The 26754-nt window shown below is 49.0% G+C and overlaps 1 protein-coding gene across 6 annotated transcripts in view; it reads right to left on the bottom strand.

Moving 5' to 3' along the window:
- Window positions 1-26754, bottom strand: part of l3mbtl1 (L3MBTL histone methyl-lysine binding protein 1) — a 108703-nt gene that overhangs the window by 10681 nt on the left and 71268 nt on the right. For 5 of the 6 annotated variants that reach the window (XM_038803447.1, XM_038803448.1, XM_038803446.1 and 2 more), the window contains 8 exons: window positions 24683-24774; window positions 19535-19686; window positions 16674-16750; window positions 8709-8794; window positions 8459-8569; window positions 6833-6947; window positions 5977-6076; window positions 576-773 (listed from right to left, as the gene is read on the bottom strand). In XM_038803447.1, the coding sequence (XP_038659375.1) occupies window positions 576-773; window positions 5977-6076; window positions 6833-6947; window positions 8459-8569; window positions 8709-8794; window positions 16674-16750; window positions 19535-19686; window positions 24683-24774 (931 nt within the window). Of the gene's footprint in view, window positions 1-566; window positions 774-5976; window positions 6077-6832; window positions 6948-8458; window positions 8570-8708; window positions 8795-16673; window positions 16751-19534; window positions 19687-24682; window positions 24775-26754 lie in introns of all 6 variants that reach the window. The other variant, XR_005461427.1, reaches the window with a different exon arrangement.

Consider the following 26754-nt stretch of genomic DNA (forward strand, 5'->3'; position numbering starts at 1 on the left):
CCTGGAGACAGATGGACTGGAGAGAGTGAGATGCATACATTGGACTGGTGTTCAAATATGACGGCCAGATTTTTGACCCTGCCAGCTGACATCGATCAGTTCAATCAGCTCCTGACCCGCCAGGTGATTAAGTCCGATACTTGGCTGTACATAAATGATAAGCTTCCAAGCGAGGTATCGGGTGCGAGTCAAAACTGCCAGCCATTGCACTTGGCCACATGAATGGAAATATCTGCCCATAGAGTTTAAGAGTAAGACCTTTTATCGTGTCACTCTGAAACATGTCATATTCCTGATTGCAATTCCATTATCCAGGGAGGTACCAAACAATAGCTGGATATCTTCCTGAAGCCAATGGAATATCAGAAGACATTCCTGAAAACCTCCTTTGAACATTAATGGGCGATTACCTCCTCACTCCCTGAGCTATGGAATTGTATGGACCCTAAAAGGTTGAGTGAACAAAAACAATTATCTAACCATGATAAACACCAGTCATTAATCAACTTCCTTTGATGCAGTTGTTTGGTTATATCACTTATGTAATTCTAAATTATGGCATTTACCATTATTACCTCCCATGATGTCTAGATTTCTTTCTTCGACCAAAAGACAAGAGATTTCTTTTTTGGGAAGATCCTTCTGCATCTGCCATCTCTGCCTTCATCCTTGCTTGGTTCCTTTCAGCTAATGGACAGCCCGACTGACGATGATGGGCAGTGAACCTCCCAGTAACGTGGCCTGAGCCATCACAGCCTGGGGTTGGGCATTTCCTGAGGCAATCAAAGTGCACAAAACAGTTTCAGTCACTACACTGCGTAAAGCTATTCCAATAAGTCTCAGTGTGGGGTAACATTGATGGAAATGAAAGTTTAAGAAGTATCTGAGCATGGAACATAAAAACATAATGGGTGGGATTCTCTGCTACCTGGCGGGGTGGGCTATACCGGCGGCGAGGAGTGGCGTGACCCACTCTGGCGTCAGGCCGCCCGGAAGGTGCGGAATCCTCCACATCTTCAGGGGCAAGGCCGGCGCGGCGGGGTTGGCGCTGCAACAACCGGTGCCAAAGGGTCTCCGCCAGCCGTAGCGAGTTGGCGCATGCGCAGGAGTGCCAGTGTGTACCTGCGCCATCCCAGCGCATGCGCAGGGGGGTTCTTCTCCACGCTGGCCATTGCAGACCATTACACCGGCCAGCATGGAGGGAAAGAGTGCCCCACGGCACGGGCCCGCCCGCGGATCGGTGGGCCCTGATCGCGGGCCAGGCCACCGTGGGGGCCCCCCGGGGCCAGATCACCCTGCGCCCCCCTGCCCCCCCCCCCCCCCCCCCCCCCCAGGACTCCGCAGGACGCCCGCAGAGCCAGGTCCTGCCGGTACGGACCTGGTTTAATATACGCCGGCGGGACTGGCCGAAAACGGGCGGCCACCCTGCCCATCACGGGGTGGAGAATCGCCGGGGGACCGCTGCCAACGGCCCCAAACCAGCGCAACGCGATTCCAGCCCCCGCCGAAAAACTGGCGCCTGTGAATCCGACAGTCGGCGTCGCGGCGGTGGGGCAGGATTCACGCCACCCCCCCCCCACCCCCGGCGATTCTCCGACCCGGCGGGGGGACGGAGACTGCCGCCTATCGTATCTCTTTCACTGAGTTGGATTCAGAGCAGTAGCTGACTTTGTAAATGATAAAGAAGATTACAAGACACTTGAACTTAAAAAGACACCCGCAGCTGTTCATACCCTTGCTTCCAAGACATTAGAAATTTGACGATTGGGTAGGGAAACATTGCATGTCTGCAAGCATGCAGGAACAAATCTGTCTCCTGGAATTCACAGGACTTCACAAAGAACTCCAGGTGTCCTGAATTAGGACTCTGCCGGGTGTAAAGACAATAATTCCACATTATTCTTTCTGATTGTGTTTTCAGCCACAGTCTCTGGAAAGAGAGTATGGGCATTTCCTCTTGCTCCCTCCTGCAGATCTGCAGCAAGAGCTCCCAAGTGTTATAGGTTACATCGCCTAGGTATGTGCGACTCCTGGTTTGACATCGTAATGAGAGAGTAACCGACTTGGAAAAGACTTTTCACAACCCTAGTACTTGGAGTCAAGTGGAATTTAACTGCAATACATTTTCAAGCTTGGCTTACAAAGTGTCGCTGGTCCTGCACGTGGTAAAATAGCCACAGAGTCTAACAGGATGATGAAGTCAATGTTAACTCAAAGCAGGAGATGAGTGCCAAATGCCCACCCAGCAACCCCAACCAACACACCCACACTCTCTGACCTTGTTAGCGTAAGGTACGGGAAAATCTAATGCCCAGATCTCATCTGCATCCTCTTAGTCAGCTGCTTGCCTGAAACTGCGGCAAAAGGTTCAGTGACAGGTAAAGGGGACTTTGTGTGCCCTCACCAGCGTGTTTTTAGTGGGGAACACACTAAAACAGAGCAGGTGCTCTATCCACTGGTTGTGGGCAGCATTTTTTAAAATAATTTCTTCGAAGGACAGGATGAAAGATAGGGTTTTATCTTCGAGTCTGCCTTATGCCGAGTGGGAAGCATTATCCATCAAAGATAGAACTCCTCCTTTCTTCCTACTCACTCACATACTCCAGCTCCAAACCCCTGCTTGACCAGGCCAAACTTTCCCTGTCCAAGATGTCAGAGTTACCTGTCTCCAGAATTCATGGGCCTCCTTCCTCCTGCTCTTGCAGTCCCAGCAGTGCCTTGCTGCTGCAGGGTCTGTTGAAGCTGCCGGCCAATTGCATTGACCAACAGCTCCCGGGTTCGTGACTTCCTCCAGTGTGAGGGGCAGAGGTCCCACTCACCTCTTATTTAGCCCACCTGCAGCCCATTATAACTGCTCTATGCCGACTATTTTGGGGAGAGGAGGTGGGCTGTCCACTCCCTCATCATATTCAGCCCAGGGTTTCACATTTGGGAGAGGGAAGAATCAAGGAGGCCTCTTGAGATACCCTCAATTACAACTCGAGAGAGATGATTGGTAATACAAAGACTTTAATTAGCAGAGAACCAGACAGCTACCGAGAACTGCCCACTGCACATTACCTTATATATGGCTCCCTGGAGGGTGGAGCCGGAGGCGGAGTCCCCAAGGTTCCAAACCCGGTCTTAAAGGGATCATTACATTAAAGGTGCAGTAATCATTCATCACACCTACATTTTTTGAAAGCATACTTATTTGATGAGGGCCCTCATAGCTGATCGATTATGGATCCTCATTGTACTGTCTTCAGCAGGCAGGAAAGCTTCCCCACTCAGGCAACCATTTGAAATTACAATCAGGTCAGATGATGTTATCAAACCCAAATCAGGATACTTGAAAAACCTGATCAGGATCAGGAAATTGAAGATTGTTACAGAATTTCAAAGGCTTTGTTAGCGGGCCATTTTTAACTGCTTGGCTTTGGACAGTAGGATAGGATTAGAATCACCCTGAAAGATGCAAGAACTATAACTGCACTCTAATCTGTGTTTGGGTTATCTGAGTTAGTAATTGAACCTGTTTCCAAAGCCTCCTCTATGTTATGATTTACTTCACATAATAAAATGACAGCTTTACTGTTTGTATCAGTGTGTTGAATCTTAATGTTTACATGCTTTTTGCATTGTTGACAACACCTAGCTCAAGGTTCATGTTGATATTATAGAGGTAATACTTAGTTCTGGGAAGATTTCTACAGTTTAATTATAGAAAATGGCAACTAAAGCAGTTTGGAGTCAATTTTATTTAAAAGGTTACGGCCATGTTGACTTAAGGGGTTGACAGCTAGAAAGTTAAGATCCTAAGACAGCATGTGGGCTTACGTTGCTAGAGAAGTGGAGACGTCTGCTGCGATTTTGTGCCTCCATTCGATGTGAATGCAAACGGCAGCGTGGGCGCAAAATATTGCAAGACTCAGAAAACGGGAATCTCGCTGGAAAGATCTAATTTTCTGATTTTCCCCACTCCTCGCTAGTGATGTAATGAGGTTTCCATGGACGGGAACCTAACTTCAATGAATTGATATGTAACTAAAGGCCTTCCCCATTATATGGTCTCCTACTTGATCATTTTGTCGGCTTTACGCCATGTTGGCAAGGTTTACATCGGCTCTTCAAAAACAGGAACCAGGCAACGGGAACCCCCCGCCCTCCCCCACCCCGAGGGCGCATAGTTAGGTGCAGTGTCCAGGGGGAGTGCATGCTCGGCAGTACCCTGGGGTGCCAAGGGGCATTGCCAGGGGGTTCCTCAGGGGAGCTACATTGGGGGGAGTTCCCCTTATCTGTGGGGTTTTCCCTTGTGCATGTTGGTGTTCCACTTACCCGTGGTCATGGTGTGGAGATGCCGGCATTGGACTGGGGTGAGCACAGTACACAGAAACACAGACTTACAGCACCAGGTTAAAGTCCAACAGGTTTGTTTTGAATCATAATTGTCCCAAAAGGTACTGATTCAAAACAAACCTGTTGGACTTTAACCCTGTGTTGTAAGACTTGTTACTTATCCGTGATGGGGTGGGGGGGGGGCTATGTTTTTTAAAATCACAGATAAAATTTTGTGCATATGATTTAACGCTGTGGTCTCTGTCCCGCTGATCTGATGGTGTGAGCCATGCCGGGAGATTTCTTGTGTACCAGGTACTGCAAAATGTGGCAAGAAAAGCCACCAATGCAGCCTGCGAGTTGCTCACCGGTTTTCCCTTCTCAGCCAGCACTCTGTGCAGAGAATGGAAAATCCCATGTCTACACTGCTTGCAAAGAAGTGCCGCCCAGAGAGATGTTTTGCTTTGGGGGTTTGATCCAAATTAGTTTAAAAGCTTGCAGTGAACCCTGAAAAGCAGCGTCATCATGGAGGTGGGTGGAGCTTAAGAAGGTTCTCTTGTTTCAATTTCTCCACGTGTCTGCAGCAGGGGAAGAGACCATACTGAAAAGTGTTGCCAGTAGCAGGCCCCTGGCAGTAAGAGCTCAGAAACACCCTGGGATCTGTGCAGTGCAGCTGCAAATTGCAGTTTGGACCTGTAATGGGAGAAGGGTCTGGGAGCTGTTTGGTGCTGTTAGGACAGGGCGGGAAATACTGGGCAGCTGAAAAGTTGATGAAAAGTCGCTGGCTCCTGGGGTCAGAGAAGCTCCATCACCCTTTTAGAGTTCAATGCAGTTCAGAGACTGGAGTTCAGACACCTCAGGTGCAGTGCCAGCTTAGTGAAGCTAGTGGTGTTCGAAAGAGTTGGAATTGTTCCAGTAATTAGAGGTAGGAGTGCAGTTTTCTGAATTCCATGGAACACAGTATCAGGAGAAGAGTTTGAACTATCGGTGAGAGGGTGAGAAGTCATTAACACAGTCCTAAGTTGGAGTGGTTTTTGAGGAAATTCACAGAAAGTGAAGAGTTGAAATCTCTTATGAGAGAGACAGAGTTTTAAAAAACAAATTCTAATTAAGGGGCAATTTGACATGGGCAATCCCCCTACCCTGCATATCTTTGGGATATGGAGGTGAGACCCACGCAAACACGGGGAGAATGAGCAAACTCCACACAGTGACCCAAGGGCCGGGATCGAACCCAGGTCCTCGTGGCGTGAGGCAGCAGTGCCAACCACTGCGCCTCCCTGCCACCCGAGGGAGACAGAGTTTTAACGAGATTTTGCGACTCACAGTAGTCACTCACATCTGGGCAAGTTTCTAAGAAATCCATAGGATCTGTCTTGGTTGCATCTGCCATGCAGTGTGCAGTGCAGAGTGTTCGGCCACAGTTCGCCTGTTAATATTAATTCTAAGGTTTTAAACTTTGTCTACTTTAAACACAATGTAACTGATCTCCAACTGGATTGTAAAAATACACATGCTTTTAATAAAGGAATTATAATTTTTAATCCACTAAACTCATTAACACTGACTGAGATGAACTGGACTGTTAAGTGTGAGTGATGTGGTAGGGCACTGAGAGTCTTTGACCGTCAGCTCTTCCTAAATTTAGCAGGTACTCACCGATGATGGGTGGTGTATTTAGAACCTTTTGAATGACTAACAGGTTTCCACACTGGAGTTGGGCATTCTTCTTGCTCAGGTTCAACTTGAGAATCTCTTACTTTGTAAAAGAAAAGGAAGCATAATATTTAAAGAAAGCTCCTGATCAACATTTTAACAAATATGGCAGTTGTTATTCTGTGATACAATGGTACCTTCCAGTAATCTGAACATGATTTATTGAAAAGGCATGTTTTTTCTTGTCCAGGCATGAGGCACAAAATCAATGTTTCCTCTTGCAGGATAATCTAGAACTAACGGGAGGCCCATTTAAGTCAGAGATGAGGGGAAAAAAACACTCTGAGGGTCCTGAGACTTTGGAAATCTCTTCCCCAAAAGGTGGTTGAGGCAGAGTCTTTGAATATATCTAAGGCAGAAGCAGGTAGATTCTTGATAAGCAAGGGGGCAAAAGGTTACCAAGGGCAGGTGATCCTGTGCAATGTGGAGCAGGTTCACGGGGCCGAGTCGCCGACCTCTGCTCCTAACTCCTATTTACATATGTATGGTATGTATGTATGTTCATATTGGGAAAAATCTGCTGCGCTATACAGCCTAAAGAATAATAGCACCATATAGAAACAATCATTGCTTTAATCTTTGAAAAATACAACACTTCTATAGTTTCCCTTAGAAATGGGTGCGGACCAAATTGCAGAGGTAATCTTAAAATTATTGATATCACCTGAGCCTGCAATGATTTTGGTATAGAACATCATGCAGAATAAAATTCCAAAAACTACCTTTAAATTATACCCTGAAATGAATATGAAGAATTTTGATATTGGGAGCAGTGAGGAAGAAATGCTACTGTACTCACTAATTGGTAGTTGGAGAAAATGTCCTGTTCTGGCACACCACCCTGCAGGATGTATATCTGGATTATCAGTATCTACCCAATAATTGTAAACCTGGTTCGATCCATCAAAACAGATCTGCATAGAAAATAAATTAACAAAAAATAAATAAACTTAAAAGGAAAACTGAAAGTTTAGAATTGTTTTCTTCATTCTTTCACGGGATGTGGGTGTCGATAGCCAGCCCAGCATTTGTTGACCATCCCGAGCTGCCGTTGAGAAGGTGTTGGTGAACTGTCTTCTTGAACTGCTACAGCCCATGTGGTGTAGGTACACCCACAGAGCTGTCAGGAAGCGGGTTCCAGGATTTCGACCCCAGGGACAGTGATGATTCAGAAATTTAGTTCCAAATCAGATTGGTGTGTGATTTGGAATGTAACTTACAACTGGTGGTGCTCGCATGTGCCTGCTGCCCTTGTCCTCCTCTTAAGTGGTAGCGGTCATGGGTTTGGAAGTTGCTGTCAAAAGGGGTTTGGCATGTTACTGCGGTGCATCTTGTAGATGGTGCACCGTGCTGCCACTGTGCAAAGGTGGTGCAGGGAGTAAATGTTGAATGTGGTAGATAGGGTGCTGAACAAATGGGCTGCTTCGTCCTGGATGGCACTGAGCTTCTTCAGTGTTGTTGGAGCAGCACTCACCCAGGCAAGTGTAGAGTATTCCATCACACTCCTGATTTATGCCTTGTGGAGGATGGGAAGATTTTGGGCAGACAGGAAAGGGGTTACTCACCACAAAATTCCCAGCCTCTGATCTTCTCTTGGAGCCACTGTATTTATGGGGCTGGTCCAGTTAAGTTTCTGTTTGGTAATAGTGTGTTGATGGTGTGGAATGCGGCAATGGCAATAACATTAAATACAAAGGGGAGATGGTTAGATTCTCTCTAGTTGGAGATGTTGTTGCCTGGCATTTGTGTGACTTGCCACTTATCAGCTCAAATCTGAATGCTCCCAGGTCTTGGCTTCATGTGAGTATGAACCGCTTCAGTGTCGAAGGAGTTGAGAATGGTACTGCACACTGTGCAATTATCAGCGAACATCTCTACCTGACTTTGTGATGTAGGGAAGGTCATCAATGAAGTAGCTGAAAATGGTTGGGCCTAGGATATTATCTTAAGGAACTCTTGAAGCAATGTCCTGGGGCTGAGGTGATTGGCGTGCGGAACCACAATCATCTTCCTTTTTGTTAGGTATGGCTCCAACCAGTGGGGAATTCTATCCCTGATTCCCATCGACTTCAATTTGGCCAGAGCACGTCGATGCCACATGTGGTCAAATACTGCCTTTATGTACAAGGCAGTCACTCTCACCTCACCTCTGGAATTCGATCTTTTGTCCATATATGGACCAAGCTTGTAATGGGGTCTGAAGATGAGTGGCCCTAGCAGAACCCAAGCCGAGTGTCAGTGAGCAGCTGAGTGCTAAGTAAGCATCATCTTGTAATTTTCCATTTTTACCAGAAAAGAAAGGAACACTGATGTGACGAGATATCGACCCACAATATGTCTTGTAAGACAGAGAAATTCAATCAACTACTAAAACAAGGCATCAATTAAAATTGTGATTACTCCTGAGAAAATGCTTTTTGACTACCTTTAATCTGTGGTCATCAATATCTACAATTGTGGATACACGGATCAGCATTGGATTGCGCCTGTCTACAACTTCCAGCTTCATACTTTTCTGGAAACCATGTGGGGGTCGCTGAAACACAAGGAGAAAAGATCCAACTATGTATGAAACTTCAAAACCATCGTACAAAAAAAAAGTCAAATTTTCTTTGCAAAACTCTTTTTCGAAACACTTCGAGCAAGTTTAGTAAGAAGGAAAATATTCCACTTACATCTTTAAATGCACGAGCAGGAGCAGCAGCAGATTTGGTTTCTTCCAAATATTTATCCCAAGAAAATTCCTCCGGGTGAGGGTAACCTAGGATATCAGAAATTGAACGTGGTGTAGGTTTTCAGGTAGATTTTTATTTCTGAGCCGAATATACATGCCTCCAATCAATTTCCTGCCTGAAATCTACACTAAGTGACAGCTGGCCACACTCGGTTGCTGCCAGGGTCGAAACAAATTGTCCCACCACTTGGTCAGGGCAGAGAGAGGTCGGCTGGGGAGGTCTGAAATTTCTTAGTGGGTCCCCATGTCACTTCCGCCTGCAGAAGGAAAATCCAGAAATCAAACAAGATTTACTTCTCCTTGGCTTTATTGTCTCCTTGACTCTTCTTTCCTCTAAGTAGACCCTGCGCAAAAGCCACATCACTTGCTCACTCGGGCCAGTCTCAGTAATAATCCGAGCTCAATCTGTATATTTATGAGGGCCTCTCTATGGTTTCTGGCAGGTGTTGGTCTCACTTACAGGTTCAGTATGGGATGCTGCCTTACTGATTATTTTTAACTGTCCACATGCCTGCTATCTGCCAAGCAGACAGGTTTAAAAATCATCAAACTAAAGAGCTGGTCATCGACTTCAGGAAGCAAAGTACTGTACACACCCCTGCCAGCATCAATGGGGCTGGGGTGGAGATGGTTAGCAGTTTCAACTTTCTAGGGGTGCACATCACCAAAGATCTGTCCTGGTCCATTCACGTCGACGCTATCACCAAGAACGCACAACAGCGCCTATACTTCCTCAGGAAACTGAGGGAATTCGGCATGTCCACGTTAACCCTTACCAACTTTTACAGATGCACTATAGAAAGCATCCTATCGGGCTGCATCACAGTCTGGTATGGCAATTGCTCTGCCCAGGACCGCTGGAAACTTCAGAGAGTCGTGAATACCGCCCAGTCCATCACACAAACCTGCCTCCCATCCATGGACTCCATCTACACCTCCCGCTGCCGGGGGAAAGTGGACAGCATAATCAAGGATCCCTCCCACCCGGTTTACTCACTTTTCCAACTTCTTCCATCGGGCAGGAGATACAGAAGTCTGAGAACACGCACAAACAGACTCAAAAACAACTTCTTCCCCACTGTTACCAGACTCCTAAATGACCCTCTTATTGACTGACCTCATTAACACTACACCCTGTATGCTTCATCCGATGCCGATTCTTATGTAGTTACATTGTATATCTTGTGTTGCCCTATTATGTATTTTCTTGAATTTTGTTTAATTCCCTTTTGTTCCATGTACTGAATGATCTGTTGAGCTGCTTGCAGAAAAATACTTTTCACTGTACCTCGGTACACGTGACAATAAACAAATCCAATCCAATCCATCAAGGTGGGTGTGTACCGGGAAACTTGACAGAGGCCAATTTAGTATTGGGGCGGGATTCTCCGACCCTCCCGCCGGGTCAGAGAATCGCCTGGGGCCAGCGTCAATCGTCCCTCGCTATGTCCCGAATTCTCCGCCACCAGAGATTCGGCGGGGGTGGGAATCGCACCGCGCTGGTCGGCGCCCCACCCCCGCGATTCTCCGGCCCACGATGGGCCGAAGTCCTTCCGCTGTCAACCCTCCCGCTGGCATGGATCAAACCACCTACCTTACCGGCGGGAGGAGGCGGCGCGAGCGGGATCCGGGGTCCTGGGGGGGCGCGGGGCAATCTGGCCCCGGGGGGTGCCCCTAGGTGACCTGGCCCGCGATCGGGGCCCACCGATCGGTGGGCTGGCCTGTGTCATGGGGGCACTCTTTTTCTTCCGCCTTCGCCATGGTCTTTACCATGGTGAAGGCAGAAGAGACCCCCTCCCCTGCGCATGCGCCGGGATGACGTCAGCAGCCGCTGACGCTCCGGCACATGCATGGACCTACGCCGGACGGCTAAGTCCTTTCGGCCACGGCTGGCGTGGCACCATAGGCCGTCCACGCCAGCCGGCAGAGCGCCAACCACTCCGGCGCGGGCCTTGCCCCTCAAGGTGAGGGCTTCTGCACCTCCGGGTAGGGGAGAATCCCGGCCCAGATTTTTAAAAGTGAGAGAGAGATGATCAAGTTAATTACAGGTCAGTTTGCTTAACACCTATGGTAGGGAAAATGTGAGAGTATTTAATGAAGAACTAAATCATACCTGAATAATGACAAATAGAAACAGCAATTATTGATCTCAAAAATGATACAGAATTCATTGAGGAGTGTGGTAGTATGATTAGAGGTACTACCGTACCTGGGAGTGTGAGCTACTATTGGTGGAGAAGGCTCGCTGCTCATTGACCCAAGTGTTGCTTTCTCATTGGTCAAGACGAAGGTAGCTCCGCCCAATGAGGCGGGGTATAAGAACCCGTGTTTCCCAGCAACCATCGTTCTTTCTGTACTCAAGCTGCTGGGGAAACATCTTGTAGATTAAAGCCTTCAATTCGGACTACTCCTTCGTTTCAGTGGGTATTGATCGCGCATCAATTTAATCTGCAAGTTTTAAAGGATGGAGCTCCGCATCCAGCCGGAGAGTCTGCGACTCAGCCCCCATGCAGCTAATGCAGCAGCCACATTCAAGCACTGGCTGGCTTGTTTTAACAGCTACCTCAGTACGGCGGAAAACGTACCGACGAGGGAGCAGAAGCTGCACATCCTCCACTCGTGCGTCGGCACCGCCATCTACATGCTCATCGAGGACACGACCTACTGCGACGCAGCCATGGAACTGCTCAAAGGACACTTCATCTGGCCGGGAAATCAAGTTTACGCTTGGCACTTACTGGCTACGAGGCAGCAGATCCCTGGTGAGTCGTTGGACGATTTCTACCGTGCACTCCTCGTACTGGGGAGGAACTAAAGTCAGACCATCAACTGGTTTACGCAGCTGGACGCGTACCCTCTCCCCCGTACATCCGACCTGGTCAACAGGATCGCACAGTACAAGTTCTTCTCCATGATGGACCTCAAGTCCGCCTACCACCAGCTCCCCATCCGCGCGAGTGATCGCAAGTACACTGCGTTCGAAGAGGACGGGCGGCTCTACCACTTTTTAAGGGTTCCCTTCGGTGTCACAAACGGGGTCTCGGTCTCCAGAGATGGACCGAATGGTCGACCGATACGGTTTACGGGCAACCTTCCCATATCTCGATAATGTCACCATCTGCAGCCACAAGCAGCAGGACCACGACACCAATCTCCGCAAATTCCTCCAAACCGCAAAACTCCTGAATCTGACTTATAACAAAGACAAATGCATGTTCAGCACCGACCACCTAGCCATCCTCGGCTACGTAGTGCAAAATGGAGTGATAGGCCCCGACCCGGAACGCATGCGCCCCCTGCTGGAGCTCCCCCTCCTCCACTGCTCCAAGGCCCTGAAGCGCTGCCTCGGTTTCTTCTCGTATTAGGCCCAGTGGGTCCCCAACTACGCCGACAAAGCCCGTCCCCTCATCCAAACAGTCACTTTCCCCCTGTCGACGGAGGCCCGCCAGGCCTTCAGCCGCATCAAAGCGGATATAGCAAAGGCCACGATGGGCGCTATCGACGAGTCCCTCCCCTTCCAGGTCGAGAGCGACTCGTCCGACTTAGCTCTGGCAGCCACCCTCAAACAAGCGGGCAGACCCGTGGCCTTCTTCTCCCGTACCCTACATGCTTCCGAAATCCGCCACTCCTCGGTCGAGAAGGAAGCACAGGCCATAGTAGAAGCTGTGCGACATTGGAGGCATTATCTAGCCGGCAGGAGGTTCACCCTCCTCACAGACAAACGGTCGGTGGCTTTCATGTTTGACAATGCACAGAGGGGCAAGATAAAAAACGACAAGATCTTGCGGTGGAGGATCTAGTTATCCACCTCCAACTATGACATCTTGTATCGTCCTGGGAAGCTCAACGAGCCTCCCGATGCCCTGTCCCGCGGCACCTGTGCCAACGCACATGTGGACCGCCTCTGAGCCCTCCACGTGGACCTCTGCCACCCAGGGATCACCCGCTTCTTTCATTTTGTAAAGACCCGCAACCTGCCCTACTCCATCGAGGAGGTCAGGACAGTCACGAGGAACTGCCACATCTGAGCGGAGTGCAAGTGGCACTTCTACCGCCCCGAAAAAGCGCATCTGATAAAGGCTTCCCGTCCCTTTGAATGCCTCAGCATGGACTTCAAAGGTCCCCTCCCCTCTACCAGCCGCAACACGTACTTCCTCAACGTGATTGACGAGTACTCCCGCTTCCCGTTCGCCATCCCCTGCCGGGACATGATCACAACCATCATAAAAGCCCTCCACAGCATTTTCTCCCTGTTCAGATTCCCCGCTTACATACACAGCGATAGGGGAGTCCTCCTTTATGAGTGATGAACTGCGTCAATTCCTGCTCAGCAAGGGCATTGCCTAAAGCAGGACGACCAGTTATAACCCCCGGGGTAACGGACAGGTCGAGAGGGAGAACGGCACAGTCTGGAAGACCGTCCTGCTGGCCCTACGGTCCAGAAATCTCCCAGTCTCCCACTGGCAGGAGGTCCTCCCAGACCCTCTCCACTCCATCCAGTCGCTACTTTGCACGTCTACAAATCAAACGCCTCATGAACACCTTCTTGTCTTCCCCAGGAAGTCTTCCTCAGGGACCCTGCTCCCGACCTGGCTGGCTGTCCCCAGGCCCATCCTGCTCTGGAAACACGTCCGGGCGCACAAATCGTACCCGTTGGTCGAGAGGGTTCAGCTGCTCCACGCTAACCCACAATATGCGTATGTGGAGTACCCCGACAGCCGACAAGACACGGTCTCTCTACGGGACCTGGCGCCCGCCGGATCCCCACCATCGCCCCCGGCACCAGCCCCATCCACCCCCCTCCAGCCGCAACTGCTCCCCGCAGGCACTCCCCTCCCTGGCCCACCAACCCCCTCACCCGCGCTGCCTAGAGGACCAGACGCCCCCCTCTTCCCACGGCCCGGCCCTCACCAGCTCCGTCTAGGGGTGTTGAAACCTCGACGAGGGCCGGATCATCGCTCCCGGAGTCATGGACGCCCGCATCTCCAACATCTCCGATGAAGCTCAGTTGGTCGCAGAGGACGTCCAAGGCCCTCGATCGTCTGATTGGGTCGATATGAACTCTTAATGGACCCCTTTTTTTTCTCTGACTCTGTAAATAATTTGCCGTGTGATAACACAACTCTGTATATAGTTACGGGCCAGTGGGCAGCCGCCGTTGGAGAGGTATAATCCCATATCACTAGTCATACTACCAGTAAATTGTCCCACCTGCACCGGACCACCAGTCCTGGCTGGACGCCCCCCCCCCCCCCCCCCCCGCCGCCCCCTCAATGAGCAGACCCCCCCACCACACCCGGTTCCTTTCTCAACAAGGGGTGAATGTGGTAGTATGACTAGAGGTATTACGGTACCTGGGAGTGTGAGCTACTATTGGTGGAGAAGGCTCGCTGCTCATTGGCCCAAGTGTTGCTTTCTCATTGGTCAAGACGAAGATAGCTCCGCCCAATGAGGCGAAGTATAAGAACCCGTGTTTCCCAGCAGCCATTGTTCTTTCTGTACTCAAGCTGCTGGAGAAACATCTTGTAGATTAAAGCCTTCAATTCGGACTACTCCTTTGTTTCAGTGGTTATTGGTCGTGCATCAAGGAGTTAACATAGTTTTTAGAAAAGTCATGGACAAGGAAACACAGGGAGGGATGGTAGGGCATTCATACAAATGTATGCCTTTGGAGCAGGAGTAGGCCATGTGGCCCTTCAAGCCTGCTCTGCTGTTCAATAAGATCATGGCTGATCGGATTGTGGTCTCAACTCCACATTCCACCTATCCCCAGTAACCTTTGACTCCCTTGTTAATCCAGTATCTATCTACCCCTGCCTTAAAAATATTCAGTAACAGGGAAGAAAGTTTAAACCATTCAAGGCCCTCTGAAAGAAAAAAGTGTCTTCTCATCTCCATCTTACATGGGAGATCCCTTATTTTAAAAATTGTTTAATTTTATCTTATTTTACATAAGCTTGGGGCTGGTTTTGCACAGGGCTAAATCGCTGGCTTTGAAAGCAGACCAAGGCAGGCCAGCAGCACAGTTCAATTCCCGTAACAGTCTCCCTGAACAGGGGCTGGAATGTAGCGACTAGGGGCTTTTCACAGTAACTTCATTTGGAGCCTACTTGTGATTTGTATATAGTTGTATATAACTCTGTATATAGTTATAAGCGATTTTCAGCTTTTTCAGCTTTTTTCAGTTTAAAAGGAAGATTAGCAAACTGGATTGAAGGTTGGATAAAAAGGAGACAACAGAGACCGGGGCGGAATTTTCCATTTTCTGCAGAGCACTGGCTGGGGTGAGAAAACCAGGGTGCAGCTCGCAGACTTCACATCTGGGATTTCCCTCCAATAATCCAGCACTCCGCAGAAAATATCTTCAGGCGTGGCCTATGTTGCCATGCTAGCAAGTCAGGGCCAGAAAAAGCTGGGAATCCCAAAGTAAAAGAGGCCTTTTTACACACAGGAAACCGCCTTGCCCACCCCACACCCACGCACATGGAGATCCCCTTCCCCTACAGGCATGGGGGAATCCTGCCCCCACAGGCACAGGGGACCCCTTTCACGCACATGGCTCCCCCCACCCCTCCCAGCACACAGGTGGAAACCCTCCCAATCGATAAAGGGCATTCCCCCTCCCCAATGGAGCTTCCCAGAGGTAGGCCCAGCAATGCTCCCATCATTGCTCCTGGCAGCTTGGCATTCCCCCCCACCCCCCCACTGCCGGCATTGCCTCTTGGCACTGCCCCAGGTGACAGTGCCAGGGTACTGTCCGGGCATGACCCTCTCCCCTTGGAGGCTGCACTTAACTATGTGTCTCCAGTGGGTTCCCGTGGCTAGGTTCCCGTTTTTGGAAAGCAGTTGTGAAGGGGAGTGTCCCGAGATGGCACAGTAGCATTGTGGATAGCATAATTGCTTCACAGCTCCAAGGTCCCAAATTCGATTCCGGCTTGGGTCACTGTCTGTGCGGAGTCTGCACATCCTCCCCGTGTGTGCGTGGGTTTCCTCCGGGTGCTCCGGTTTCCTCCCACAGCCCAAAGCTGTGCAGGTTAGGTGGATTGGCCATGATAAATTGCCCTTAGTGTCCACAATTGCCCTTATTGTTGGGTAGGGTTACTGGTTATGGGGATAGGGTGGAGGTGTTGACCTTGGGTAGGGTGCTCTTTCCAAGAGCAATGCAGACTCGGTGGGCCGAATGGCCTCCTTCTGCACTGTAAATTCTATGATATCTATGATATGAGACCCCTTAAAACCGGAAAGCTAGGATAACACTAGAATAGTTCAACATAAGTTAGTTTATTGAGGATTGGAACTGATTATAGAAGGTATACCCAGTAATTCTTATTACTGGGTAATAAGTAGTGGCCGCAATGGATGATGGAATTTAAGCTAACTTGACAGAGTTCTCAAAATTAATTGCTCAAGTTAAAATTGACAGCTCCAAGGATTGGATCGAGTCCAACTGGGGTGGGCTATTGGGCAGGTCTTTGTGTTTAGCTGAGCTGTAAGTAATAGGTATCTTGATAGAGGATTGGGTTAAAAAGGGTCAAATGGAATTCAATGTCAGTAATAATGCAGTGACATATTCTGGTGGGAAAAGAAGCAGTAATTATACACTTAATGAAATTAGACTCAATGTTGTGGAAGAACTGAGGGATTTGTGGGCACAACGTTCCAAGGTATTAAAACAATGAACTTCTGCTCTATCTTCTATTTTTGAAACCAGCCCCAATCCAAGGTGCACTTTGTCACTTCCTTGGCTCTGGCGCACAACACTCCCACAAATCCTGCTTCTCTCCATTATTCTCTCACACGATAAATCTTTCTTCACCTGTTTGTGGACTGCCCTCAACTCAGTATTTGGGCCAAGGCTGAAATTGGAATTTTCAAATTCTGTGCTGTTTAGGTTTTCTTCACTTACCTTGTGGAGGTGTCAATGATTTACAATGCTGCTGGCACCAACCTACAGGATGAATGTATGGGCTGCTGGCATCACACCTATTAGAAGAAACTGTGAATTAGATGAAGATTACCAATCCATCTCTTGCTTCGATCTGCTGAAAAAATTGGCGTGCCGTTTTTAAGTAACAACTAGGAAATGATACAATCAAACTTATTAAGTTACAATGACAGCACAAGTTTGATCGGTGATCAAGAGCTGCTGTGTTGGAAACATAGCCGACAAGATACACGTTTTACGAGGGCTGGATTCTCTATTTCTGAGACCAAGGGCTGGATTCTCCGATATGGAGGCTATGTCCAGAGCATGTGTCCAGTCTTACAACCAAAAAGTCGGCGCCACCCCCGCACCGATGCTCCGCCCCGGGTGGGGCTAGCAGCCGCACACATAAAGCCACTGCTGTCATAATATCCACTCATGTATGTAATGAGATGCAGACAGGCAGTGATTGGCACACAGGATGACCAATGAACAAACAACACAGAACAACCAAGATGACGGTGCTCCCGAGGTTTTTGTTCCTGTTCCAGTGCCTCCCCATCCTTATCCCAAAGGCCTTTTTTAGGAGGGTCAACAGGAGTATCACGGGATTTGTGTGGGCGCATGGGACTCCGAGGGTTCGAAGAGTGTTCCTGGAACGAGGCAGGGATAGGGGGGGGCTGGCGTTGCCCAACCTCTGTGGGTACTATTGGGCTGCCAACGCAGCGATGGTGCGTAAGTGGGTAATGGACGAGGAAGGGGCAGCGTGGAAGAGGATGGAGGCGGCGTCTTGTGTGGGCACGAGCTTGGAGGCGCTGGTAACGGCGCCGTTGCCGCTCCCTCCAACGAGGTATACCACGAGCCCGGTGGTGGCGGCTACCCTCAAAATTTGGGGGCAATGGAGACGGCACAGGGGAGAAATGGGTGGCTCGATGGAGGCCCCGATATGGGGGAACCATCGGTTTGTCCCAGGGAGCATTGATGGCGGATTTCTGGGCTGGCACAGGGCAGGGGTTAGGAGGTTGAGGGACCTGTTTGTGGAGGGGAGGTTCGCGAGTTTGGGGGAGTTAGAGGGGAAGTTTGGGCTCCCCCGGGGAACATGTTTCGGTACATGCAGGTTAGGGCATTTGCCAGGTGGCAGATGGAGGGGTTCCCCTTGTTGCCCCCACGTGGGGTACGGGACAGGGTGCTCTCGGGGGTGTGGGTCGGAGGAGGGAGGATTTCGGACATATACCGGGTAATGCAGGAGGTAGACGAGGCCTCGGTGGAGGAACAGAAGGGTAAATGGGAAGAGGAGCTGGGTGAGGAGATTGAGGAGGGGACGTGGGCGGATGCCCTGGAGAGAGTGAATTCCTCCTCTTCCTGTGCGAGGCTTAGCCTCATACAGTTCAAGGTGCTGCATAGGGCCCATATGACTGGGTCGAGGATGAGCAGGTTTTTCGGGGGAGAGGACAGGCGTGCTAGGTGCTCGGGGAACCCAGCGAACCACGCCCATATGTTTTGGGCCTGCCCAACGTTGGGGGAGTTTTGGAAGGGGGTAGCAAGGACGGTGTCGAGGGTGGTGGGATCCAGGGTCGAGCCAGGCTGGGAACTCGCAATCTTTGGGGTTGCAGTGGAGCCGGGAGTGCAGGAGGCGATAGAGGCCGGGGTCCTGGCCTTTGCGTCCCTAGTAGCCCGGCGGAGGATCTTGCTCCAATGGAAGGATGCGAGGCCCCCAAGCGTGGAGGCCTGGATCTCTGATATGGCGGGGTTCATTAAATTGGAGAGGGTGAAATTTGCCCTGAGGGGATCAGTACAAGGCTTTTTCAGGCGGTGGCAGCCTTTTCTGGACTTCCTGGCGGAACCCACAGTGTCAACCCACAGCTGAACATGTACAGCAGTTCATAGTTAAATAAAACAGCATTGGATCATCTCCGGTGTCAGACGTTTGTTTCTAGCTTCCCTGCATCCAGTTGCAGTCGCTGTCGAACCAACCTGCCGAACATATCAACTGCTTGCCGATACGGCCGCAGAATGGCCGGGTCTGTGGCCCTGCATGTGCACGGCAGCGGCCGCACCGTACAACATGGCGCCAGCTGCGTGCAGACCTGGCCTGCCAAAAACTGCCCCCCTGTAACCCCGCTCGCCACCACCGGACCACCCCTGACCAGTTCCCTAGCCCCCGACGAAGCCCCCTGTCAGCAGAACGGCTCCCACCCAAACTGTGGTGGCACTGGACAGTCCGCAGCCGCAATGCGAGGTCCCCGAAAAGTGAGAGGACACCCGCCCCACGCCGTCGGGGACTCAGCCCATCGGGGGCGGAGCATCGGGGGAGGGCCTCAGGTGATGAGAGTGGGAAATAAGCAGCGAGAAATCTCAGGCTCCTCTTCATCACCTGAAGCACCTAATGGCTCAAGCAGTGCATTAACAGAACCTGCTAAGTTTTCCCAGCATTTTCTGTTGTTGTTTCAGATTTCAGCATCCGCTGTATTTTGCTTTTATTATATTAGCAGAGTCTGGGGTACAAGTCAGCTGCCAATCTTTTCCGGTGGGGTAATGTTTAATTATGATGCTTAACCACAGAAAGGCTAAAAAGAACATTTTGTAAAAGGACGAATATGAATAAATAAAACTCCCTCAGCATAATTTAATTAAATATTGCTCATATTTTAGAAGAAAGTTTATCCCACTCATCTGTGCCTACATCCCTTTTCTCAATGTTTAAAAGATCAGTCATGCTCTGGCAGTACTTTTCTTCCATCTATGTTCTTTTCTCCTCCATTTCATAATGCTTTTTCATCCTCCATTTTAATGTATTTTCCATGTTAACATTTCTGGACGCCATGACAAAATGCAAGACCTACCAGTAATCGTATGTGTCATCCCAGTTATCAAAATGCACCAGGAATCTGTTTTCAACTATATCGGTCACTGTAGCAACGCAGATCAGGGATGGATTCATTCTGTCAACTGCTTCCAGTTTCATTCCAACACGGAAACCCAAAGGGGTAACCAACTGAAAAAAAAAATGATCATTAAAACATGGTTAGGTTCAACCCCATTTAGTCCAAGATTAGTTGACTCTGCTGTTTTCCACATTCACCTTTTACCAATCGCATTTCAAGTTTCAAATTTCATTTTTGTCAGCATAAGGACAGGAATCGTGGAAAGGTTAAAATTACATATGTGCTTTTTGATTGTAATTTTTCAAAGTAGGTGCAGGAGGAAGCCACTCAGCCCCTCGAGCCTGCTCCGCCATTCAATAAGACCATGGCTGATCTGATTGTAACCTCAACCTCACATTCCTGCCTACTTCCAATGACCTTTCACCCCCTTGCTAATCAAGAATCTATCTCGCTCTGATTTGAAAATATGCAAAGATTTTACTTCCACTGTATTTTGAGGAAGACTCACAACCTCTGAGAGAAAACAATTCTCCTCATCCCTGTTATAAATGAGCAACCCCATGGGCTGGATTCTCCCAAAATGGGATTATGTCGCTACGCCGGCGTACAAACGTTGGCGTTGTGCTCCCGGGTTTCCTCAAAAAAATAACAGTCGATTCACTCACCTTCAGGGGACTGGCAGGGACCCGGAGTAATTCACGCAGCTTTAGCTGCGACACGGGCCCCCGCACTTCCGGTTTTGAGTCCGCGCATGCACTCGCCGACAGTGGCTCCAGTGGCCGCTACGAGTGCCATTGCGGACTCGGACCACAGAGGCAGTTCCGAAATGTAGGCCCCCCCCCCCCCCCCCCCCCGGATCGGCCACACGCCCTAGCATCAGACCAGCCCAATCTGTGACCCGGCCGCCCGATGCCTGATCCCCCCACCCCCTGCCATCAGGGCGGACGGACTGAATCCGCAGCCGCCATGCAAGGTTCCCGAAGGGCAATAGGTGGTTCGAGCCACGTCATCGGGAACTCAGCTGGCTGGGAGTGGAGGATCGTTGGGCGGGCCTCTGGCAATGCCCCCCACCCCCCACAGAGCAATAGGAGTAATTTGCGAACGCACGGATTTTCAGGGCCCAAGGAATCACCAGACCGCCGCCGGGTCCGGTTTCGTCGTGAAATTTGATTCTCCGACCCCGCGTCAAAACGCGATTTCGGTGCGGCTGTGGAGAATCCAGCCCCATATTTGTAAACAGTGACCCCCTAGTTCTAGATTCTCTGACAAGAGCAATCCTCTCACCATCCATCCTGAGAATACTCCTCAGGATCTTAAAGGTTTTGATCAAGCTGATTCTTACTCTTCTAAACTCTAGTGGGTACAAGCTTCACCTTTCCATCCTTTCATAGGCTGTTTGGAATAACATCAGTCAAATATGCATTAAAACTCCTCCGATTTGTCTCTTCTTCAAAGATATGCCTGGCTCCATTCAATTATTTTTTTTTCAATTTGACTCACCAGCCATCTTCATAGCCTCTCAGAGTAAGATTGTCAAATAACTGCCTACTGGTGCTGAAGCTCCATTCAGCTTTAAGCTCTGCCAGTGAAATAGGTTGTGGTTAAAAAGCTGATTTCTTTTGAATGCTGAGAGACTGGGCAATCTGTGAATTCAGAGGGACCTGGGTGCCCTTTTATATGAATCATGGGAAATTAACGTGTTTGTACAGCAAGACATTGAGAATACAAAAGGGGCGGGGTTCTCCCTCGGCTGACGCCACAATCGGGAAACGCGATTGGGCGGAGAATCAGTTTTGTTGCCGAAATCATACCGGGCGCCAGTTCCTCGTCAAATTGCAATTCTCCAGTGCCTCGACAGCGGCGTCAATGCTTTACAGAATGCATGTACAAAAAGCACCATTGGCATATCATTAGTGGGCCTGATCCAGTATTTTTGGCGCCCTCCGCTATGCTCTGCATCCACTGGGGTAAATTCCCAATGGCAAGGTTTACTTGTGTATTTAAAAATAGTTAAACAGTCGCTGTGGCTGCCAAGGGAGAGAGAGAGGTTACGGAATGTGTTCAACATCACTATAGTTTGCTGGCAGTCGTGCCACTGGCTGGGGAGCTTCTGGCAGGGCAGGGGGAGTAGTGGGTGGTGGCCAGGCAGTGGGCTGTGGAGTTGGGGTGCATGGGCATGCAGCACCATTGCCGCGACCTGCAAGGCAGCCATGCAACTGCGCACACTGCTGACTGACCACTGCGAACTTAGGGCCACAGGTCATATGGGTGTCCCCCCAGGGCAACCCTCCTAGGTGCCCTCTGGCCCCAGTCGACCCATCAGTGGGATGGGTGCGCTCCAGCGCAACCAGTGCCATCTTTTTGGATGGGATGAGTGTTCGTGGGGAATGAAATGTGCATATGCGACTGTAGCTTGTCAGCCTCCCGAGTGTCAATCACGGACCCAGCGAATCTCACACCGTTTCTCATTGGAATCGATTGTGTTCCATGTGGCACCGTTGCTAGCCCCTCAATGGTCACTGAATCGGTCCAGATCTGGCGCCAGGTTTGCTGTCTGGTATTTCAACTTTTGCTATGATGGGATTGGGCCAACACAATTGTACAGCGCATTGATGCCACACCCGGAATACTATGTGCAGTTTTACACTTATTGGGAGCGATTTTCTGCCCACGTTGCGCACGGCACACATTTCACTATTCTGGGCCCCTAAACAGGGCATGTGCCAGGTGGAAAATGGATGCAATGCTGCCAGCCCGTGGCACTGGGTGCAATCTGGCTCCCGCCCTCGCTGGTCATGAACCATATTTGCGTATGTAAATGAGCATTTAAACTAATTTAAATACGCATTTCCGGGTTTGAACTGGAATCTCCCAGCTCCCAGAATTCTCCACCACCGGAGGGAGACCAAATATGATGACCACGGCGGGGGGGGGGGGGGGGGGGGGCACTTGGAGACAACTGAAACCCCTGGTGGTCATAGACAGGGCAGGGCAATGCCCAGCACTGCCCCTGATACTTTGGCACTTTCATGTTGGTACTACCAGGTGTCAGGTTGGCACCATCAAGGTACCAAAGGGCAGTGCCAAGGGGCAGGCTCTGAAAGGGGGCGGCATGACCATTAAGAGGGGTATAAAGAGAGGGCCAAAAGGGTGGCACCTGAAGGGAGAACATGTAGGGGAGAGGGGCTTGATAGGGGAACATGGGGGGGGGGGGGGGGGGCCTTTATGGTTGTCTGGAGATCGGGACACAAGTAGAGCTATGTAAAAAGACCAGGTGCTCTGACTGAGTGCTGCCCCTGCACTTGGTCTTTCTTGGAAGCTCTTCAGAACAAAGAGGCAGCAACTTTAAAAACACTGAGGCTACAAAAACAGCTGCACAAAAGTGGAAGTACTGTTAAGAGAGTTAATGGATCCCTGTCAAGCTATATAAATAAACAATGGTAATTCTTTTTAAACTGTCAATCAAGTGGCTTTTAAAATGGTCCATGAAATTGAATGTAAATAATTCAGTTCAAAGCTTTTATGTTTGTATGCTTGCCCAGAGGCTTCAATAAGTTAAAAGGCAATTAAGTTGACTGAAAACCACTTCAAAGGTTTCCACCATATTATAGGGAATAATTTTACTATCATCTCTCAAATCTTTGAGCTTGACTTTGCTGACAGACTGGTTAAAAGGTTTAAGGCTGCAAATGGGAAGACTTTCAATTTATTCTCACACATCTTTCATCTTGACATGCTGACAGTTTAAAGTGTTTAAAGACTGTGGATGGGAAGACCAGCCAAATGGCCCCCATCCAGGAAAGACCCCCAACCCAGCCCTGCCCAAACTCCCCCAAACCCCACATTCCATGAAGGACCCCCCTTGGCACCCTAGAGGCAATTGTCAGAAGGGTATTCATCTCCTTGCTCCCCCTCACAGTGCAAGGTCCCTGTTTCTCAGGATTGCACCAATTGATGCCAGCGGGACTCCCGGTTGTGGGGCTTCAAGCATCATGCCAGGAGGAAAGTGAATAAGGTGTCCTGCCCACTAATGATATTAAAATTTAAGGTTTAATGAAGTATTTGCATGCTCCCACCATGCAAACTCGTCAGGGCCAGAGGGAACCTTATCGTGGCTGGAGGGGTGGGGGAGACTCGCAACGGGTTTGACACCTGGCGGAAAACCCGTTTTTCACCTTCCACCCGATTCATCGGGCCATCACAATTCCCACCGCTGGCCCAGAGAATCCCCTCCCCTTAATCATTGTTTGGGAGAATTCCACCCATTATCTAGGGAAAGACAGATTTATCCTAAAGGGAGCGAAATGAAGGTTCACTAGTTTGGTTCCAGGGATCAGGGGATTATTCTATGAAGAGAATTGAGTGCACTAGGCCTTTATTCCCTGGGGGTTGGCAGAAAGAAAGGTGATGTTAGGAAGGACACGGGGAGTCCACACTGAGTAAAATATGAATGAAGTTTTATTTACACAAATGATGTATACACTACTTGGTAGATCCCTACTGGGCTCCTTTCTGGTTGGTGCATTTCTGGCTGATATACATTGAGCCATTGAGATACCCTGCTCGTACTCCACAAGGAGGACATGGAAGACAAGCATTCCCACCCCATAGGTCCCATGCAAGATATTACAATGAACATGTAAAACTCTTAAGAGCCTTGGCAGGGTAGAAGCAGAGGATATATTTCCCTTGGCTGGTCTCAAACTCAAGAGTTGGCCATTTAGATCTGAGCTGAGGAGAAATTCCTTCACTCAAAAGGCTGTGAGCTTTTGGGATTCTCTGCCCCATAGAGCTGTGAATGCTCAACCACAGAGTATATTTCAGTCATGTTAGATTGTTGAACACAAAGGGAATCAGGGGGAGTAGGGTGAAACAGACAGGTATAGCTGAGTTGAAGGTCAGCCATGATCTTACTAAATTGTGGAGCTTGAAGGGCAGTAAGGCCTACTCGTGCCCCTGTTTCCTATGATCTTCTGTTAATTTACAGACTACTAAACTGGTTTTAAGTTTAACGATGTAACTGGAAAGCATTATTTTCAATATGAGGAGTAAGCCAATGTTGTTCAAACACCCCAACATCAGAATTTGCTTAAAAACGGTGCTCACGGTATCTTGAACGAGGAAGAGTTGCTTTGGTGCAAATTGGGACTTGGTTATCTTCAGATAGTCTGGCCAGTTGAACTCTTCCTCCTTGTAGCCTGAAAAATTAAAATAATGGCATTATGTATCCAGCTGAACAAATCCTCTACTAAATAACTCCTTCCAGTGAAATAACAACAAACCAAACCCTGAATTCAAATTCATTTTCATGTTTGTTCAGTTGGATTATTTATAATTTGTTTCAGCACCAAAAAATATTGATCGAATTTTGTGTGTTGGTGTGGCGCCATCTGTAGGAAAGTGTATATTTTGGTTGCTGGAGAAGTCTACCCCAAATGCTTTACATGACAGACAGATAACATTACAGTCTAAAAGTTTAATCTTATACAGGAAAACATGAACTATATAGTAGAGGACAGCCAACTTCTTATTTATTAATAGAGCAAATAATAATAGAGCAAATCTGCTAAAATCACATTATTGGTTCTGAATGACACTAATGCTATCTTATGGAATTTATCACAAATGGCTTCAAACAAGATAATCACACTGACTAATGATACTACATAAACTTTTGTCTCATCTGTATTTTCTCGCCAATCTATAATTGCACTTCAGGATGATGTTTATGATTGGCCCAGTAGTTTTGGACCAGGTCATTTTGATTTAACCCGCGCAAAGTTATTGGCCCAGTGGGGTAATAATTAACTCCAAAATCAGTTATGCTGATCATAGAAACGTAGAAAATAAGAGCAGGAGGAAGCCATTCAGCTCTTTGAGCCTGCTCTGCCATTCATTGTGAGCATGGCTGATTATCCAACTCAATAGCCTAATCCCGATTTCAAACCCCCCATAACCTTTGATCCCCTTCGCCTCAAGTGCTATATCTAACTGCTTCTTGAAACCATACAGTGTTTTGGCATCAACTACTTCCACAAGTGGTAACGAATTCCACAGGCTCACCACTCTCTGGGTGAAGGAATTTCTCCTCATCTCAGTCCTAAATGGTCTACCCCGTATCCCCAGACGGGGATATGGTTCTGGACATACCCACTATCGGGAACATCCTTCCTGCATCTACCCTGGCCAGTCCTGTTAGAATTTTGTGGCTTTCTATGAGATCCCCCCTCGTTCTTCTGAACTCCAGCAAATACAATCCTAATCGATTAAATCTCTCCTCATACGTCAGTCCCACCATCCCAAGAGTCAATTTGGTAAACCTGCGCTGCGCCCCCTCGAGTGCACACACATCCTTCCTCAGATAAGGAGACCAAAAATGCACATAATGTTCCAGGTGTGGCCTCACCAAGGTCCTGTATAATTGCAGCAAAATGTCCCTGCACCTGTACTCAAATCCTCGCATAAAGAAGGCCAGCGTCCCATTTGCCTTCTTTTACTGCCTGCTGCGCCGGTGTGTCCCGAGGGTCTTGGCAGCTTGACCACCACGATCGTGTTCGCCACCCTTGTTGCTGCACGTCCAGGTCTCATTGCACAGTCCTCTCTCCTAACTTATGGCCATTCAGATAATAGTCTGCCTTCTCGTTTTTGCTACCAAAGTGGATAACCTTGCATTTATCCAAATTATACTGCATCTTCCATTCATTTCCCCACTCACTCAATTTGTCCAAATCACACTGAAGGATCTCTGCATCCTCCAAACAGCTTACCCTCCCACCCAATTTGGTATCATCTTCCAATCTGGAGAAATTGGCCGTGTTTCTCCGTCCCACCTCACCAGATTTCTGGTGTGACAAAGCCACGGGATTCTCGGTTTCGCCAGCTGGTCAACGGAGTTTCCCATTGTGGGCCAGTCCCACGCCGTCGGGAAACCCCCGGGCTGCCGGCAAAACGGAGAATCCCGACAGCAGAGAATTCAGCCCATTATATTTTGTTTCTTCATCTAAATCATTAATATATATTGTGAATAGCTGGAGTCCCAGCACCGATCCGTGCGCTAGCCCACTAGTCAGTAGCTGCTAATTTGAAAAAGACCCGTTAATTCCTACTCTTGTTTCCTGTCTGCCAAACAGTTTTCTATCCATCTCAATACATTACCCATAATCCCATGCGCTTTAATT

Source organism: Scyliorhinus canicula, chromosome 7 (assembly GCF_902713615.1).
Source record: "Scyliorhinus canicula chromosome 7, sScyCan1.1, whole genome shotgun sequence".
Lineage (NCBI taxonomy): Eukaryota > Metazoa > Chordata > Chondrichthyes > Carcharhiniformes > Scyliorhinidae > Scyliorhinus > Scyliorhinus canicula.